General features: G+C 39.5%; 1 protein-coding gene across 1 annotated transcript in view; it reads right to left on the bottom strand.

Moving 5' to 3' along the window:
• smc3 (structural maintenance of chromosomes 3) overlaps nt 1–19,188 on the bottom strand; it is a 126,833-nt gene that overhangs the window by 69,560 nt on the left and 38,085 nt on the right. Inside the window, exons 6-12 of the mRNA XM_087998711.1 lie at nt 17,802–17,881; nt 16,195–16,273; nt 13,191–13,308; nt 11,562–11,737; nt 10,879–10,959; nt 10,152–10,316; nt 8,523–8,644 (exon numbers count right to left, since the gene is read on the bottom strand). Of these exons, the coding sequence (XP_087854837.1) occupies nt 8,523–8,644; nt 10,152–10,316; nt 10,879–10,959; nt 11,562–11,737; nt 13,191–13,308; nt 16,195–16,273; nt 17,802–17,881 (821 nt within the window). The remainder of the gene's footprint in view (nt 1–8,522; nt 8,645–10,151; nt 10,317–10,878; nt 10,960–11,561; nt 11,738–13,190; nt 13,309–16,194; nt 16,274–17,801; nt 17,882–19,188) is intronic.

Here is a 19,188-nt window from a genome sequence, read left to right on the forward strand (position 1 = left end):
GATACTAAAGGAGATGCTTCCAGCTGCAGCTCAGGTGCATTCAAGTGCAAAAGGTTTGGAGAATCAAAGCCAGAGCTCCTTGGAATAACAATGAAGTTGGAAGAATATGATAAAACAAAAGAAAAAAGGGAGCATGATACATGTCAGATGAATCCTTCTAGGGAGGGAGAACCAATTCAAATACAATAGGGGAAGAGAAGAGGAAACGGGGTGGCACGGTGGTTAGCGCTGCTGCCTCACAGCGCCAGAGACCCGGGTTCAATTCCCGCCTCAGGCAACTGTGTGGAGTTTGCACATTCTCCCCGTGTCTGCGTGGGTTTCCTCCGGGTGCTCCGGTTTCCCTCCCACACTCCAATAATATGCAGGTGAGGTGAATTGGCCATGCTAAATTGCCCGTAGTGTTAAGTCAAGGGGTAAATGTGGGGGAATGGGTCTGGGTGGGTTGCGTTTCGGCAGGTCGGCATGGACTTGTTGGGCCAAAGGGCCTGTTTCCACTCTGTGGGTAATCTAATCCAAAGTAAAGAAAATAAGATTGATACAGACAATGAGAATAGAAAGTGAAAAATAAAAACAAGCCTAAAGATTTTCCACTAGCAGTTCAGCAGGTAGCAAGTAGACTGGGTCCTAGTGAGTTTTGAGAAGATTTGTAGCTCAGGTTGAGCTTTTGGATGTAGGTTTGCTCGCTGAAAGGTTCATTTCCAGACATGCATCAGAATTCCTCGAAGCATGGCATTCCAACTGGAACTCTATCAACAAACACATCGAGTTAGACCCCATCTACCACCACCTGAGAAAAGGAACAGGAATTGACTTCACCACATGAAATAACGTCACCACAGGAAATAACATCACCAACCCAAACATATAAATAGAAAGCAGGAATTTTCAGCATTGCTTCGCCTGAGGCCCACTGAAGATGTTACCTAGCAGGGTAACGAAACAAACCTTCCAGATCAGTGAGCAAACCTGCATCCAAAATGAGTCCTATTAGGGACAGGTGTGATAAAATGCTTAAGAGGCAGATATCAGGGCTAAAATGACTAATTTGTATTTTGTACCAGAGAATTCATGAAGGAAAAGCTGACAATGAAGGGAGAAATGTTGGTAGGACTAGTTTTTATTTCTAACCTTCCTTGGATACAGGAAAGATGCTAAAGGATTAGAGCAGCACATTTAACACTTTGTTAAAAGGAGGGGACAAGGACAGCTCTAGTAACTATATACAAGTAGCTTATCAGTGGTAGATACTTTTTTAAAAAGAATAAACAGGGAAAACAAGAGGCACTGGAAGAGACTGGAATTAATTAAGAATAGCCAATATAAATTTGATATCCATAAATCCTGTTGACTAATCTAATTGAATTTTTTGATGAAATAACAGAGAAGGATGAGGAAAGATTTTGTCCATTTGGATTAAAGAAAACGTTTGATAAAGCATCACATAAAAAAGGGGTCCTTAAGAGAACTGTGACTCATGTAGAAGGGCCAGTGACTGTTTGGATTTTTTTAAAAAATCAATAAAAAGAGAATACACTGAATTGTGGTAAACAGTTATTTTTCAGGCTGTAGAATGGAAGACAACCCAGGATCACAAACAAGGAGACCCCCTCAGACCCATAATCTCGCTACCTGGAACACGAACGTACAGATTAACTAAGGAGCTACACCAAAGACTAAAATACTCAGTAGAAGACTCACATCACTTGATCCACCCCACCCAAGAATTCCTGAAGACCAAAGACACCAAGATAGAAGACAATGAAATAATGGTCTCCTTTGTCAACAGCCCTGTTCACGTCCATTAACATTAACCTGGCCAAGGAAACACTGACTATACTATGAGAAGAACCAAACAGCAAAAATCACCAACCTCATCAGCAAAGACAACATCATCAAGCTAGTGGACCTATGCCTTACCACCTATTTCACTTTCAATAACAAAACCTACAGACAAACCAATGGAACACCCATGGGATCTCCAATATCAGGGTTCCTAGAAGCAGTAATGCAGAACTCGAACAAATAGCTCTGCCAACCATCCAACCCAAATATTGGGTCCGTAACCTTTGTCACCGCTAAACAAAACAAATTATAGGAAACCCTTAAGATGATCGATAATATCCTTACTAGCATGAACTTCACTAAAGAGGAGGAAAACAACAATAAACTGCCATTCCTGGATGTCACAGTAGAGCGAACAGCCAATGGAGAACTCCAAACAGTGTCTTCAGGAAAATAACGCATACTGACCAAACACAACTACAGAAGCAATCATCCCAACATCCACAAATGAAGCTGCGTTAGAACAGTACTTCAATGAGCCACCACACACTGTAGCACAGAGGAACTACGAAGAACAGAGGAAAATCACCTACACAGCATATTCAAAAGGAACGGGTACCCAAAGAACACAGTCCGCCGATTTCTCAGCAACAAACCCAAACAAGCAGACAAAACACATTCAAAAACCCTGGCCACTCTCTCCTACAAAGACATCTCGATAATGACTGCCAGACTACTCAGACCTCTTGCGCTCCAATGTTCTGATTCTAATTAAAAAAAGGGATTTATAGATTCATACATGGATTCATGCAGGTTTTGAGCAAAATAAAATGTATTTCTGCAAGTACAAATTCACCCCACAAACTTGTGTGGGGGTAGTAGGAGTATCTGTGAGAGTGTGCGTGTATGTGTATGAGTGTAAAGGGGCATAGGTCTGAGAGGGTGTGTGAGACTGTATGTGTGAGCATATGAGAGAGGGTCTGCGTGAGTGTATGGGTCTGTAGAAGTGTGTGCGTGTGCGTGCACGCGTGTGTAATGCAGTGGGGTCACCTGTAGCGTGACATGAACCTAACTTCCCAGTCGAGGCCATCCCCATGGGTATCGAACTTGGCCATCAGCCTCTGCCCAGCCACTTTGCATTGACAACACCATACAACCTTGTCACAGTGAGGATCTAAAATCTGGATTTTGGCTGTTGTCAGGAGCAACCATTTAATGCATTCTTTAACTAACTACAAAATGGCTTCTTAATGCAAGTAACATAAAATACCATAACAAAATGGCTTCTGGGCTGCAAACTAACAATTCTGTTTAAAATGGCACCTAACTCTGCTTAAAGCTGCATTCCTGAACTAATTGAAAGAGATTAGCAAACAATGTCTTCTTCATAGTATGAATTAACTAAACAAGATATGACAATATTAAAGGAGAAAGTGAGGACTGCAGATGCTGGAGATCAGAGCTGAAAATGTGTTGCTGGAAAAGCGCAGCAGGTCAGGCAGCATCCAAGGAACAGGAGAATCGACGTTTCGGGCATAAGCCCTTCTTCAGGATTCCTGAAGAAGAACCGAATGAGATGGGTGGGCACTGTTTCATTCGGATAATTGATTATTCAGTTAATTGATTCAATGCCTTTTCTTCTGGGGCTCGGAGTTTTCTATTAAGTCTGCTCCCCGTTTCAGGAGACTAGCAGCAGCACAGCATGCATGAACCCTCACCCGCCTCCATCAACGCCTGCCCCCCCCCCCCAAACCCCGTCCAACACCGCCCCACTGCCCGCGCCCCCCAAACCCTGGGCAACACCCCTCAAACCCCGACCAACACTGCCCCACTGCCTGCTCCCCCCCCCCCCCCAACCCCGTCCAACACTGCCCCCCCAACCCCGTTCAGCACCGCCTCCTGCTCGCCCCCCAACAACGCCCGGCACTGAAGTCCGCCTTGGAGGTTGATCACCCGAAAGTCAGAGGTCGAATGTCCTGGGCATTCTCCAACTGGGAGGGGACTCTCCTGTCTGTTGACTGTTATGCTGTGTCCATTCATCCATTGCCATAGCCTCTGCTCGGTCTCACTGATGTACCATGCCTCTCAGCATCCTTGCCTGCAGCGTATGAGATAAACGACGATGGCCGAGTCACGTGAGTACCTGCCACGTACATGGTAGGTGGTGTCCTCATGTGTAATGGTGGTATCCATGTCGAACTCTGACACATCTTGCAGCATCTGCTGGGAGGGGCCTCTCAGTTCCACGTTCGGTCAAATAAACACTAGCAGCATTGTCTGGTTCAGCAAGATTTAACAATTATTACAGCGCCAGGTATAGGTTATCCACCAACACATGGGTTAAGCACCAGTGCGCAATACCTTAAAATAAAGACAATTTTATATCGTTCCTAAGAAATAGTACAGCCTTAATTACAGAGCAAATCCAATAAAATGACAAATAGACATAAAATTGAGCCAATTATATTTCCTGGGAACTGACTTGTTTTGCACGTTTTTATCTCTTGCCACCTGAATCCCAAGGTCAGTTAGAATGCTTTAATATTGTCATAGTTGAAAATGTGTTGCTGGAAAAGCGCAGCAGGTCAGGCAGCATCCAAGGAACAGGAGAATCGACGTTTCTTCTGTATATAGAACAAAGAAAATTTACAGCCCAGGAACAGGCCCTTCGGCCCTCCAAGTCTGAGCCGATTCAAATCTACTGTCTAAACCTGTCGGTCAATTCCTAAGCATCTGTATCCCTCTGCTCCCCACCTACTCGTGCATCTGTCCAGATGTACCGTGCCTGCCTCTACCACCTCTGCTGGCAACGACTTCCAAACACTCACCACCCTCTGTGTGAAGTACTTGCCGCGTGTATCCCCCTTAAACTTTTCACCTCTCACCTTCAAAGCATGACCTCTCGTCATGGAATCCTTCACCCTGGGAAAAAGCTTGCCTCTATCCACCCTGTCTATACCCTTCATGATTTTGTAAACCTCAATCAGACTCCCCCCCCTCAATCTCCTTTTTTACTAATGAAAATAAACCTAACCTACTCAACATCTCTTCATAGTTAGCACCTTCCACACCAGGCAACATCCTCGTAAACCTTCTCTGCGCCCTCTCCAAAGCGTCCACATCCTTTTGGTAATGTGGCGACCAGAACTGTACACAGTATTCTAAATGTGGCCGAACCAATGTCTGTACAATTTTAACATGACCAGCCAGCTCTTATACTCAATACCCCGTCCAATGAAGGCAAGCATACCATACGGGTTCTTGACCACACTATCCACCTGTGCAGCCACCTTCAGGGTACAATGGACATGCACTCCCAGATCTCTCTACCCATCAACTTTTCCCAAAAGGTTTGTGGGGTGAATTTGTACTTGCAGAATTACATTTTATTTTGCTCAAAAACTGCATGAATCCATGTATGAATCTGTAAATCCCTTTTTTAGAATAGAATCAGTCTGAACATTGTGGCACAGACAACCTCACACCTTCAATGCATTATCTGGGCCAACATGGCACCTATTGTTAAAGTTCACTTGAGAATGTAACTTTAAGAAAGTTCTGGGATTTACATATGAAAGAACTGAAACCAACATGGTCAATCTAAAAGATGAGAGACTTAACAATCAATCCAGGTCTTTTTCAATATATAATTTCAGTTACATCACACTTTAAACATTTGCTATAAATTCTGTGTTCTACGATCTTATACTCCACAGCCACATGATGAAGGAGTAGTGCTCTGAAAACTAGTGCTTCCAAATAAACCTGTTGGACTATAACCTGGTATTGTGTGATTTTTAACTTTGTACACCCCAGTCCAACACCAGCACCTCCTAATCATCATAGAAACATGGCTTTCCAACTAGAACTCTATCAACAAACACATCGACTTGGAGTGAAGAGTGAGGTACTGGAAAAGCACAGCAGGTCAGGCAGCATTCGAGGAGCAAGAAAGTCAATGTTTTGGGCAAAAGTCCTTCATCATGAAGGGCTGATGCCCGATAAAGAGCTGCTGTGCTTTTCCAGCACCACACTCTTGACTCTAATTTCAAGCATCGGCAGTACTCACTTTGGCCTACATAGACTTGGACCCTATTTACCACCCTCTGAGAAGAAGAACAGCAAATGACATCACGTCAGGAAATGACATCACCAATCCAAGGAAACCTAAACACAAATAGAAAGCGGGTCACTAATACCAGTGCTTCACTAGAGGCTCACTGATGATGTTATCTAGTATGGTGACGAAATGTCTGAAAACAAACCTTCCAGCTCAGCGAGCAAACCTACATCCGGAAGACAACCCATTAAGCATCAGTGCTAAGACCCACTGCATTAGACAGACAGACATATATGTATATATTTTTATATATCACATACATCTAAATGGTTTAATGTTTGAATGCTGACTAAAACTTCCAAGTTTGCACATCATAGTAAACTTGGAGGAGTAGCAACTGTAAAGAACATGCACATTAACTGCCATGTGACAGAGGGGCTAGTGATACACAAGGAACAGAAAATTAAACACAGTATGTGGCGATTAATTTGGGCAAAAGGGGCATCAAGAGCGGTTGCAGATATAACAGCACAGTTCTCAAGAATATTCAGGGACAGACAGAGGGTGTACATCCATCTTTGCTAACCACAAAAGCAGTGATATTATGCTGAATTTTGATAAATTCAGGTTAGATCCTAACTGGACTATTGCATCCAATTCTGATCACCACATCTCAGGAAAGACATTTCGCTCCTACAGGGTGCAGATAAAATTTACCAGAATGGTTCCAGGCATGGATAATTTTAGCTACCAGGTTACACTGGAGGATTGGGTCTGTTGTTCTTCAAGTAAACAGGATTGGATAGAGGTATATAACATTGTAACAAAGAAAAATCTACTCCCACTAGCTGATATTACAAGGGCAAAATGACAAAGGAGGTATTGGGCAAGAGAATCACAGACTTGTAGAGATATGGAACACAGAAAATGGATCTTCAGTCCACTGAGTCTGCACCGACCAAAACCAAACATCAAACTACTCTAATCCAATTTTCCAGCACTTAACTCGGTATGTATTGGCATCGCAAGTGTACATCTAAAGTGTATTCTAAAAAGTTATGAAGGTTTCTCTCTCTATCACCCTTATAAGGCATTGAGTTCCAGATTCCACCAGCCTATGGGTGAAAATATATTCTCCTCTCATCCCTTTAAAACCCCTGCCTTTTACCTTAAATCTATAGCCCAGCCATTGATCCCTCCATCAAGAAGAGGTTTTTTTTTCATGTCCACCCTGTCTACACCCCTCATAATTTTATACCTCTCAACTGCAGTGGGTTGCTCTACATGAGAGTCAATGTAGATACAATGTGCCAAATTGTCACCTGTTCTGTAAATGATTCTAACAGGTATGATTCCAGTCTCATAGCGGTGTGGAGAGAGAGTTAAAAAATTTAAATTATGCCTTTTCATATTCCCATCTGGCCAGTTTTCACTTTGATAATTGTGGCAACAAGTAACCAATCAGTTCAGTTTGTTCTCTCGTGGGAACATTCACCAATTACTTAATGACGGGTTCGACAATTATGACATGGTCAGCTTTTAGAAAAATGTTACTGTTGAAACAAGCCACACAGCATTCTGACTTAGGAATATATCACCATCCTTTATTGCTGCTGGATCAAAATTCTGAAATTTCCTTTCCAACTGAGTGACTCAACTACATGAAGGCAATGAATACTACCGGCAACTCCCATAGTCCCTGAACAAACTAATAAAAAAAAGTTTGAACTCGGCTTCTAAAGGTCATTGATCAGTTTGTCATTAAAGCACGTTTTAATACAATATAAATTCTTCACAAGAAACTGGCAGTTCAGTCTTAAACCACAGTACAACAGTCTAGCCACACCTTCACGAAGCAAACAAAATTCAGAAAACATTCCATATCTGTATAATACAAACATAGAAGGGAGACAAAATGAGTCAGACGTGAGAAATAAAGAACAAGCTGACAGGCTTTGAAATCATTTTTTTAAAAACTGCAAGAGGAAAACAAATTGGTAAAACAAAAAAGGATTTGAAAAGATTTCTGTTTTGATTCCCTAACCAGGCCCTTCACTCCTGACATGCAAATTCAAAGAACTCTTGGATTTGGGACTTTTTTTCTGGAAGTTTCTGCATGCCTTATAGGACAGCTCAGGGGTAAAATTGCTGCAATAAATAGTTCTTCATACAAGTGGAGCTTGAGACGAATCTTATAACAAATTAATTCATATGGATTATTTATACAATCTTGGATGCCAACAAATACTATTTTTAACCAATCTATTTTACTACATGAACAAATAGGCCATGAAACAATGAAACCATCTAATAATAGAAGAAACTTGCTACTAAACATGGCAATACCTGATATAAACATCTAAAACCAGCTAAGGTTTCCAATTCTGCTTATTAAGCAGTGACCCCTGCTGAAAGTACACAATTACACTACATAGACATGAACAGATTAAGCTGCGATTTCCTTCACAGTCAAATAAACTGTTTACACCTACTTTCAGCTTGCACTTCAAATAATGCAACATGTAGGGGTAGCATAGGACTGATAGCATCCAAAAAACTAAACACCACTGTGATTCAGCACTTGAACAGAAAAAATAATTAAAACGGCACCAAAAATGCATACTTAAAGAGGCTCCTCAATCAAGAGCCCATTGCTTCATTTTATCTTGTAGTTACTGACCTTGCAATCCCATTTTCTTCTTTTTCTTTGACAGCACTGAATTTTGGTTCTGTTTCTGCAAGTTCTTTTTGCTTCTCTTCTATCTTTTCTAATAGCTTCTGTCTTTCCTTCAGAAGGCGTTTCTACAAAAAAGAAAATCAGCATAAACATGAACTTTTGGTTTACTCTTTCAATCCATATTTCTTCTCGATCAAATCAAGGGTAGTTTTAAGGCAAGTGCTATCACAAATAATCATTATAATATAGGAGTCGCTTTATTTCCACACTTAGGTCAACAAAATAAAACCAGTTGGGAATCTGAAAAATCTAGCTAAGTTCATGACTTCTTAGGACCAGGTATCGCATTGGCAAGCGTGTTTCAGACGGATATTTCTAATAGTGATGTCACTAGTGTGTCCTACTAAGAAAAGAGACCTCCATTTATCCAAGACAAATAGAAACTTACAAAATCCTCAAATGAAACGTGCGTGACATTATTTTACTCTCCGGTCATAAAAAGTTAGCACATTTGATAATAAAACTAGAGTCGTTATTTCCCTTTAACTTAGTGTTTGCATTTTTAATGCCCTTCAGTTTAAGGGAATCTAAAATGCTGCTTTTCAATAAACAGGTACATCATAGTGAACCTTACTGAAAACCCTACTTTTCATAAACACTGTACGCTTTCCAGTAAAGTTAATTCTGCATATTAAAAATAATAATTTAAATGCATTATGTACCAATATTTTAAATCCATTAAGTCATGAATGAGTCAGCTGCAAACACATGCTACCAACAGTGAACAGACTTTATCTGGTTGTTCAAATTTTGCCTGCAGATGACTGCCGGTCTCATGATAAGCAGACAGATAAACAAGCACTTTTGGTCTTAGTTGGACGATCGACACACGTACTGACTATAACGTAATACAATTCTAAATAAACTGCAGCTTGTTCAGCATGATGTCACTACATAATTGAACAAGACACTGAAAAGAAAACAATTTTTTTTTAAACGGCAATTTGATGCGTCAGAACATTCAACCGAACCCTTCAGCTATTGATATTTAATTACCACAATACTTGCATTTATACAGCATCTCACCATATCAAAGCGCTTCATACACTGAATTATCTCTAAAGCGTAGTAATTTACGTCGAAAAACTGTTTTGTAGAATTCATTGCATAAGAAAAGCAGAAAAAGCAAATGCGATGGGAAAATCAGCAGATATAAAAGACATTGGAAAAAATATATAGATTCTAATAAATTAAGTACCAGTGGGTGGCAATTTCTTTTGCTTTATGTCTTTCAACTTATAAATTCACTCCGAGGAAATTAGAAATTATTTGATTGATGTGATCTGTTTCTGCATTGCTGGATTTACAATAATGAAACTATTCAACACTTTTATACCAATAAGGAATAACTTTATGCAATACTCCCATCTAAGATGGAGCAGTTAAAATAGTGGTACAAAGGTGCTACATTTTTGCGAGGATAAGTCAGAGTTTCAGTGCCAAGTCTAGGCCACAAACCATAGTTATGAGACTCCTACTCCAGCAGCTGTCTATCTTCCCCATATTATAGGATATTTCTTTTCTTTTCCCCACACATTCAAAACCTCCCATTGACAATTTCTATTTCCTTACTCTTTGTTCACTGTTTCCAGCCATTTCATCCTGTAGATCCTTTGCTTTTAACTCAAGTTTAGTCCTCTGTTTGATCTGCTCTTGACGTTCAGCAGTTAGCTGCTCTTTCTCTTCCTTCATTGATAATATTTTTGCCTTCAGTTCACGTGCCAGACGTTCTATATCCTTGATTTTGAAAAACAGTGAACAGGTATTGGAATTAGTTCCAAATACAACTAGCAAGATGAGCTACTTAACAAATCTGATGGGATCATCCAATTACAACTACAAGAAGTGATGAAATGAAAAACTCGAAACATTCTTTATAAATCTGACAGTAGAGTAATAACTCTGTTTTTTTCCCCATGTTATAATTTACTGCACAAACATATCTTATAAACTAAAGATGCAGCCTCAATTAGGACCACAACCCATTGTCTGACAGCCTTTTCGTTCTGGAGATATCTTACATTAGTTGCTGCATCTAAATGCAAACAAATGAAAACAAATACAGAACAAGTAACAAAATCTGTTAAAAATAAGCATAAAAATACAAATAATAAAAATTTAGAAAATGCATTGCAATATAGTTATACTATGGTTTAATGCATTTTGCATACACACCAGCCCAAAGTAAAGGAAACGTTTCATTTGCACAGAGCATCAATTGTAATCAAAATCCATTCACTCAATTAATTTTGGAGCATGTATTGAATCAAAACTTAGCAATTCATTTATGAGGAATTACCTCCATTTTATCTCTGGCTTCCTGCTGTGCATCACGTAGTTGCCGAGACTTCTCTCCACTGGTCTCCCGTTTTGCAGAAAGCTGGCAACAAAGTCACATTTTCCAATAAATTAACTGGAAGTTATGAACTTTGGAAGAATGAATTATCAAATCAAATCAAGCTGTGACATTTCACTATCAAGCAAATTCTCAGCATTTGCTTCAACAAGTTCAAAGTTCATAAAAAGTTCACTCAAATACAAATTTGTTCTTAATACCACAGCAATGTCAGAGTCGGAGATACACGGTACAGAAACAGACCATTTCCATCCAACTTGTCCATGCAGACCACGTTTTCCAAACTAGCCTGCGTTCGGCCCACAACTCTAAACCTTTCCTATTCATGTACCTGTCAAAACGTCATTTTAAGTGTTATAACTGTACCTGCATCAGAAATCCAAAAGCACTTTATATTCGCCCTGGTCAATAATGTCAGGGAAGCCAAAACAACATAAAGCCGAGAGAAAAAAGGGAATCTTTTGTGGAAAGGTGTATCAGAGAATTTCCCATAAGATTGCCAAGACAGGTTGTTTATTCCAACCAAAGAATTCTGCAATGTAACTACACTCCTCAGCACATATGAATAACAGACAACATAGTCCAAATTGCAAGTACAGTCATTCAAAATCCCTCTTCACTCTCACCTCATCAAGTTTGGCACGAGTTTCGTTCAGTTCCTGATTATAGATAGTGTACTCAAGTGCTCTTCTCATCTTATCCCATTTCTGATACTGTGCCAATTCTTCCTTCTCATCTTCTAGAGTGTGTAGACGTTCCTCAATGTATTTCAACAATTCATTAATCTTTTCCCTCTTTCCCTCTGCAAAATACACAAAAATGGCCTTAGATAAACAAGATATTTATAAAGTAATGCAAAACACTGGACCTAAAATTCATGATCAAGGTGAACAAAATCCTCGACCTCCTTCCTGACAGCATTGTAGGTGTACCTAGCCACCATGGACTACAAAGGGTGAAGGCATATCACCACCACCTTCTCAACAGCAATTAGGGATGGGCAATAAACACTGGCTAAGCCAATGGAAACCACATTCCTTGAATGTAAAGAACATCAATGTTGTCTTTTGAGTTCCGTATCAGCACTGCTCACTGCCCTATCAGGTATAATGTAAAGCTCCGTTGAAAACAAGGTGCTACTAAGTAAGGTAAGAGTACATGTTCGGGGAAAGTACTAGCATGTACAGGGATAAAGGGGCAATTTTCAGAACGGTACCTGGTGCTATCATGCAGGTCTTGTGCAAGATCTTGACAAAAGCCTTCTGGAAATCCAAACAGATCATGATCACTGGATCTACTTTGTCTAACTTGATTGTTATATCCTGAAAGAATTCTAACAGATTTGTCAGGCATGATCTCTCCTTGACAAAGCTGTGCTGACCCAGACTTATTTTATCATGCCCTTCCAAGTACTTTGCAATCTCATCCTTAATAATGGACTCTAAAATTTTAACAATGACTGAGGACAGGCTAACCGTCCTACAACTTGCCATCTTCTGCTTCCCTGGAGAAAGTGAGGTCTGCAGATGCTGGAGATCAAAGTTGAAACTTTATTGCTGGAACAGCACAGCAGGTCAGGCAGCATCCAGGGAACAGGAGATTCGACATTTCGGGCACAGGCCCTTCTTCAGGAATGAGGCCCTTCGGGGCACAGGCCCTTCTTCATTCCTGAAGAAGGGCCTGTGCCCGAAACGTCGAATCTCCTGTTCCCTGGATGCTGCCTGACCTGCTGTGCTGTTCCAGCAATAAAGTTTCAACCATCTTCTGCTTCCCTCCCTTCTTAAACAGGGGTGTTACAGTAACCCCATTTTCCATTCCTTGGGGACCCTCCCTGACTCCAGTGGTTCCTGAAAGATCATCACCAATGCCTCCACAATCTTCTCAGCTATCTCCTTCAGAACCCTATGGTGTAATCCATCCGATCTGTGATTTATCCACCTTCAGACCTTTCAGTTTCCCCCTGCACCTTCGCATTAGTAATAGGTACTACACTCACTTCTGACCCCTAACTCACTCGAAGCTCACAGGAAATACTGTTTGTCAAGTCCTGTAAAAATCTTGTATGTGTCAATCAGGTTGTCTCTTGTTCTTCTAAACTCTCAGGAGAACAGGCCCAACCCACACAACCTCTCCTAATAAGGAAGTCTTTCAATACTCAGGATCAACTTAGGGAACCTCAGTGCTTCCAAAGCCACTATACCTTTCCTTAGATAAGGGACCAAAAATGGAGGTGAAAGCAGCGACAGTATTCTTACCAGTTTCTTTCATAAGATTGATGCTTTCCTCTTTTCGCTCATCATATACTCTGGTACCGGCAACTTCTCGCAAAAGTTTCAGTCGCTGAGAGTCTGGAGCTGTTGCCATTTGATTAATCTAATACAAATACAATTCAGAAACCAAAAGCTATTTAAATGGTACATTAACTCAAAGACAATTGAGAAACTAAAACACACACACACTTGCATTATTTGTATAAATTAAGCAAAATTACAATTCCTTGAAAAAAAAACTTACTGAAGCCACATTATTCAAACAAAAAAAGTCCAAAGAAAGCTCCATAGTCTACTTTAAAATTAATATTTCAAAACAGTTATTAAAACTGTTTCTCAGTCCAAGCATTTCAGAAACGTATCTGAATTCTACACTGGAGAGGATTAAAGCAGAGCACAGTATAGCAATCTATCCCATCCAATAAATTGCAGCTTGTGGATGACACAGGAAGATAACAACAACCATAACACTAAGACATTGTCAAACAGACCAACCAGGTTCAAGTTTAATTCAAACTAGAAACTTTATTGCTGGAACAGCACAGCAGGTCAGGCAGCATCCAGGGAACAGGAGATTCGACGTTTCGGGCACAGGCCCTTCTTCAGGAAGAAGGGCCTGTGCCCGAAACGTCGAATCTCCTGTTCCCTGGATGCTGCCTGACCTGCTGTGCTGTTCCAGCAATAAAGTTTCAACTTTGATCTCCAGCATCTGCAGACCTCACTTTCTCCTTTAATTCAAACTAGAAAAGTGTAAAGTTTGGGGTAGTGCAGTGAGAGTCAAGAAGGTTGTAAAATGAGCAATAGACGCGGAGGAGATATGTACCAACATAAATTATCAAAGGCTATTTTCAGATTAATAAAATCTCTGTCAAATGTTTTTCCATGATAATATTCCTTCAAACCCTGATTATATAGAGTATCTTCTTTAAAACTGAATTAAATAACCTTTACATGAACACTGTCATTATACTATTGCTTTAGTTTTTAAATTAGGAATTGCCAATACACATTTCACCCTTTCCTCAGGAAAATTCTGCAACAATTTGCATGGAAATTCAAGAGGATGATTCAGATTGAATTAATCATAGCGAACAAGACAAAGTAAATATGATTCATACAGTGACAATGTCAGCACATGTAGCACCTTACAAAGGCAAATGGAATAAATAATTGATGTGCAATGTACAACTGATGCAGGTAGAGATAGCTATCCTAGAATTACAGACAAACAAAATTAATTTCCTCCCCCCATCCCACCTACATCGCATAAGTAATGAACAAAAGCCTTTGCATACAATTTCCCTGAAAATAGTAAATATAAACACCCGTAGGAGAGACTCGTGGCTAGAGAAGAGCAAACTGGATAATGAAGCTACTGAGTCTCACTGAGAAACTAAACAGCCAGAGACAGTCTCATGACTCACAGGTTGTATCTAACCCAAAAGAGAACCTAAAACAGGTAACTGCCAATTAAAGCATAGAATGTCTTCTTTAAAAAAAAACTCATTGATAGGAACCAGATGTCTATATTTTAAAAATCGTAACTATCAATTTTCACTTTCCTTTCCAAACAACAAAACAGCTCACTTGAATACTCCATTCACCACTGCCACACAGGGCAGGCCAGCTGGGTCTCCTTTCCACCAGATGTATTCCAGCAACCCACCAAGGCTCCTTCAAAAGCAACTTCCAACCCCACAATCTCTACCACCTAGAAAGTCAAAGGCAGCAGATATATGTAAACACAACTGGCTTCAAGTTCCTCTCAAAGCCACATGTCATCCTGACTTAGACCTCTATGATCATTCCATCACTGATGGAGTCAAAATCCTGGTAGTCCCTCCCAAGCTCTTGGAGCATCTACTCAACATGGACCGCACTAGTTTAAGAAGTTGGTTCACCACCACTTTCAAGAACAATTAGGGATGATCAATAAAAGCAGGCCTAGACAGGGACACCCACATACCATGAAGTTTGCTTTTAAATAGCTACTTTCCTCTTTGGTTGTTCAAAACTGTATCAACCAATTTCAATTTTCTCTCCTCATCCATAATTTTAAAAATCCTCTAAGTACAAATCAGCAAAGTGTGGCAAATCAGCAAATCTCTACACAGGTATACTTGTTTTCATCCAAGGATGCTGCCAGTGGTGTAGCCTAGCATTTCATGATGAATGGGCAAAGGGGATTGGTTTCACCTGATCTTTCTTTTGAATCCATGAACTCTGAACTGCAAGAATTTATCTTATTATGGGCTATTATTAAGATTTAAGATAAATTTGCTAACTTGAGGAACTGTTTAGGGGAGCAACACAGATCTATTTAAAGGCCAACTAGGTAAAGTACATGAGGGTGATTGGAACAATGAATGGCTGATGGGATTAAATGAAAAAGGAGAAGGGTATTTGTGTGGAGCTTAAATACCATGTGACAACTGGCTGAATGGCCCGTTTCTGTCTTGAAAATACCATGCAATACTAGGAGCATTTCATTGTGTTCTATTCACCTTTTGATGATCCAAGAAAAAGCATACAAACTGCAACATGCAACAACCACTTGCAATCGCCCTTTTAACACTGGTGAGTAGTTATAATCTTTGTCATATGAATCACAGTTAATAGATGAATTTTTCAATTTTGTCTGTTTTTGTAACATGACTAATGTTCACCTTCGCAGTGTTGACAGCAAACCACACAAAGCTCAGATGGCTCAAATGGTTCACAAAGGAGTCAAAGTGTGTAGGTACTTCGAGTCATCGAAATGAGCCAGAAAGCATGTTTATTTAGCTGCCACAGTTTTCAGTGAACAAACATTATAAGCACCAAACCTACTAACCCCAGATCTCTATCAACTTCACCATTGTTATTTGAATACCAATTTGAATTAAGAGCAGACTTTAAAATAAATGCTTCGGTATAGAGTTGAAAATCCAATAGAATTTTATTTTATTTCATTTTCGGGAATACCATATGTATTTCTAAACTAAATTACCTTTCCTTGCTTGACAATGTAGTAAGGATTGCTCCTAGAAAAGCCAGCACTTTCCAAAAGATTCATGACATCATTTTTCCTATTGAACAAAAACAGGATTGAAATATAATACAAACTATTTGAGGATCTACAGAAGGTATGCAAAAATATTCCTACGTCATTCAAAGGCATTGACGACTTACCTATACTTTAAACTGATTTTTATTTACCAATTTATTAAATCCTTACACTTATAAGGATACTTAGTTCTCAATGCAACAACTTGCAACCTTTTAATTTTAAATTTTCTTTTATAGAACTCCTATATATGTTATACTTCATTTTTTGGTAAAAGTAAGCCTCTTGTTCCAATCGGGAAGCAGACAAGTAACACAGTATCGCACAAAGCATTCATTATGATGTCAGTAAAAAGGCCAAGTACTACACATGCTGGAAATCTGAAATGAACATTGAACGCTGGACAAACTCAGCAGTTCTGGCAGCATCTGTGGAGAAAGAAACATGTTTCAAGTTTTAATGTTTGAAGTCTGGCATGGTTTTTCTTAGGATCTGAAAGATGCTGGAAAATAAGAGAGCAGATGGTATATAGAGGCACAATGAAAAAGACAAAGTGATTACTTTTGATGGATTTTTTAAACTTCTCCACTATTTGCATTGGATCTCTATACCACTGCTCTCTTGTTCCTCCTCTGCCTGTCAAAAGTATTAAAAAAAAGTTGTTTTCAAACATTTTTCAGTTCTTAAGAAGAGTTATACCAGACTCAAAAGGTAATTGTTTCTCTTTCCACAGATACTGCCGCACTTGCTGAAGTCTCGAATATTCTGTGTTTACTCATAATGACATGTCCTCTGGTGACTTTCCTGTTAATCTTCTTGTGAAGATTTCCATCCCTTGGTATTTCTGTCACTAGTTTCACATTTTATAAGCAACTTGTATTACTATACAATTAACATTATAATACTTTCCATATATAAGTTGTTAGGGCATAGCTGATTACAGCAGGAATCCACCAATAACAACTTGTATAATAAATGTATCATTAGGAACTCCCATAATCTGAGCTTTTCAGTTGCAATGTTATCAACAAGTCTATCCTCTCTGGATTTGCACCCAACATTTCCACTCAAGAAAGTACACATGACTGGCAATAAATTGTCAATCTCCAGTTTCCTCAAAGGGGTAGTGGCGGACTGCCTTCTTGAACCATCAAGAACTGTTTGTTATAACTGAGTAGCTTATTAGGTTACTTTAGAGGGCAGTTGAGAGTCATCCACACTGGTGTGGAACTGGTATTACATTCAGAACACACAGAATAACACAGTAAATTTCCTATTCTAAAAGGACATAGTCAACTAGTTAGTCTCTGTCTCAACAATCTGACAGCTTCACGGTCATGTTTAATGGTAACAGCTTACTTTAAGCTGAAATCAAGACATCAAAATGGCAGGATGTAAATTCAGATTCTTTCATTATAGATTGAAACTCCGAATTACCAATCAAGTAACATAACACTGTAGTACCATACCTTATATGTATTGTGCACAGAATAGAATTTCGCAAAATAGCAAAAATGAATAAAGTACGCAAGCAAAAATAAGTAACCTACGTCACCATTTTCTTGTCTAAAAAATATTGATCCTTCTTTGCCCCAATGACACGACGGAGAGAAACCTCTTCTTTGTCGATCTGCAGGAATAAAATAAAAACTGTAATAATTCCAGCTTTTCAAACTCAATGTTGATAAATATAACTCAACTAGGTCTATAACCAAAACTTTTATCCTTTACTTGTGCACAAAATATGAGTATCACTGTTAAACCACTACAATTGATGTGTAAATAAAGCCCGAGTACTGTTCAGAAGAGTTCCAGATTTTTGACCACAGCAATAATGAAGGAATAGCAATACAGTACCAAGTCAGGATAACATATGGCTTGGAGGGAAACTTGCAGGTGCTGGTATTCCTATGCATCTGCTGCCCTTCTCCTAGGTTATAGAGGTTAAGAGTTTGGAAGATGCTGTCAAAGTTTGGAGAATTGCTGCAGTGCATCTTATAGATGATTCACATTGCTGTCGTTATCGCTAAAGATGCAAGCAGTCAATACTTTAGGTAGAGGATCAGTGGCTTAATCCTAATGATATCAAAGTTCTTGAGTATTGTTTGAGCTGCTCCCATTCCAGGCAGGTGGACATTATTCCATCATACTCCTGATTTGTGCCTTGCCGATGGTTGATGGTGTACAGGGTTCAGAGTGCCAGGTTCAACTTTTCTGTAAAACTTTGATACAGCCAAATAGCCCACTAGACCATTTCAGAAGGAGATTAAGATTTAACAATAAACTACCAGCATTAATACAATTTTCCATCAACTCCAGGGGTTCCCTGCTCTCTGACAATACAGAAGTAGATCTGTGTTACAGGAAGACTGTCTGACCTAGTTACTCTTTTCAATCACTTAAGAAAAATTAATACCCTTATATGCCACTATTCAACATCCAGATAAATGTGTATATACACACACACACACATATATTTATAATATAATCAGACATCATACATCACAAAAGGAAGACGTTTGTCCTAGCTTGGGTTGCAATTTTTATGGATGTGGAGAAACAGAGAGATCTTTTTGAATGTATGCAGAGATCACCAAGGTGGCAGGACAGGTGGAAACAGCCATCTGCTTTATTAATAAGGTTATAGAGCACAAGAGCAAAATGATGCTGAATTTATGCAGGACATTTGTTAGAACCTAGCTGGAATACTGTTCGGGGCTCCACTCTGTCAGAAGGATGTGAACCCACGGAGGAATTTTTTTTTTGGCAGATGAGATTTATAAACATGGTTCCAAAGATGAGAAACTTCAGTCAAAGATAAATTGAAGAGGTTTGGACTGTTCTCTTTTCAGAGAAGGCTAAAAGGAGATCTGACAGAAATTTTCAAAATCATGACAGGTCTGGAGAGAGCAGATTGGGAGAAAATGTTCCTGCTCA

The sequence above is a fragment of the Chiloscyllium plagiosum genome, unplaced genomic scaffold (assembly GCF_037043375.1).
Source record: "Chiloscyllium plagiosum isolate Xiang-an unplaced genomic scaffold, Cpla_swu_hap1 HiC_scaffold_22, whole genome shotgun sequence".
NCBI classification, from domain to species: Eukaryota; Metazoa; Chordata; class Chondrichthyes; order Orectolobiformes; family Hemiscylliidae; genus Chiloscyllium; species Chiloscyllium plagiosum.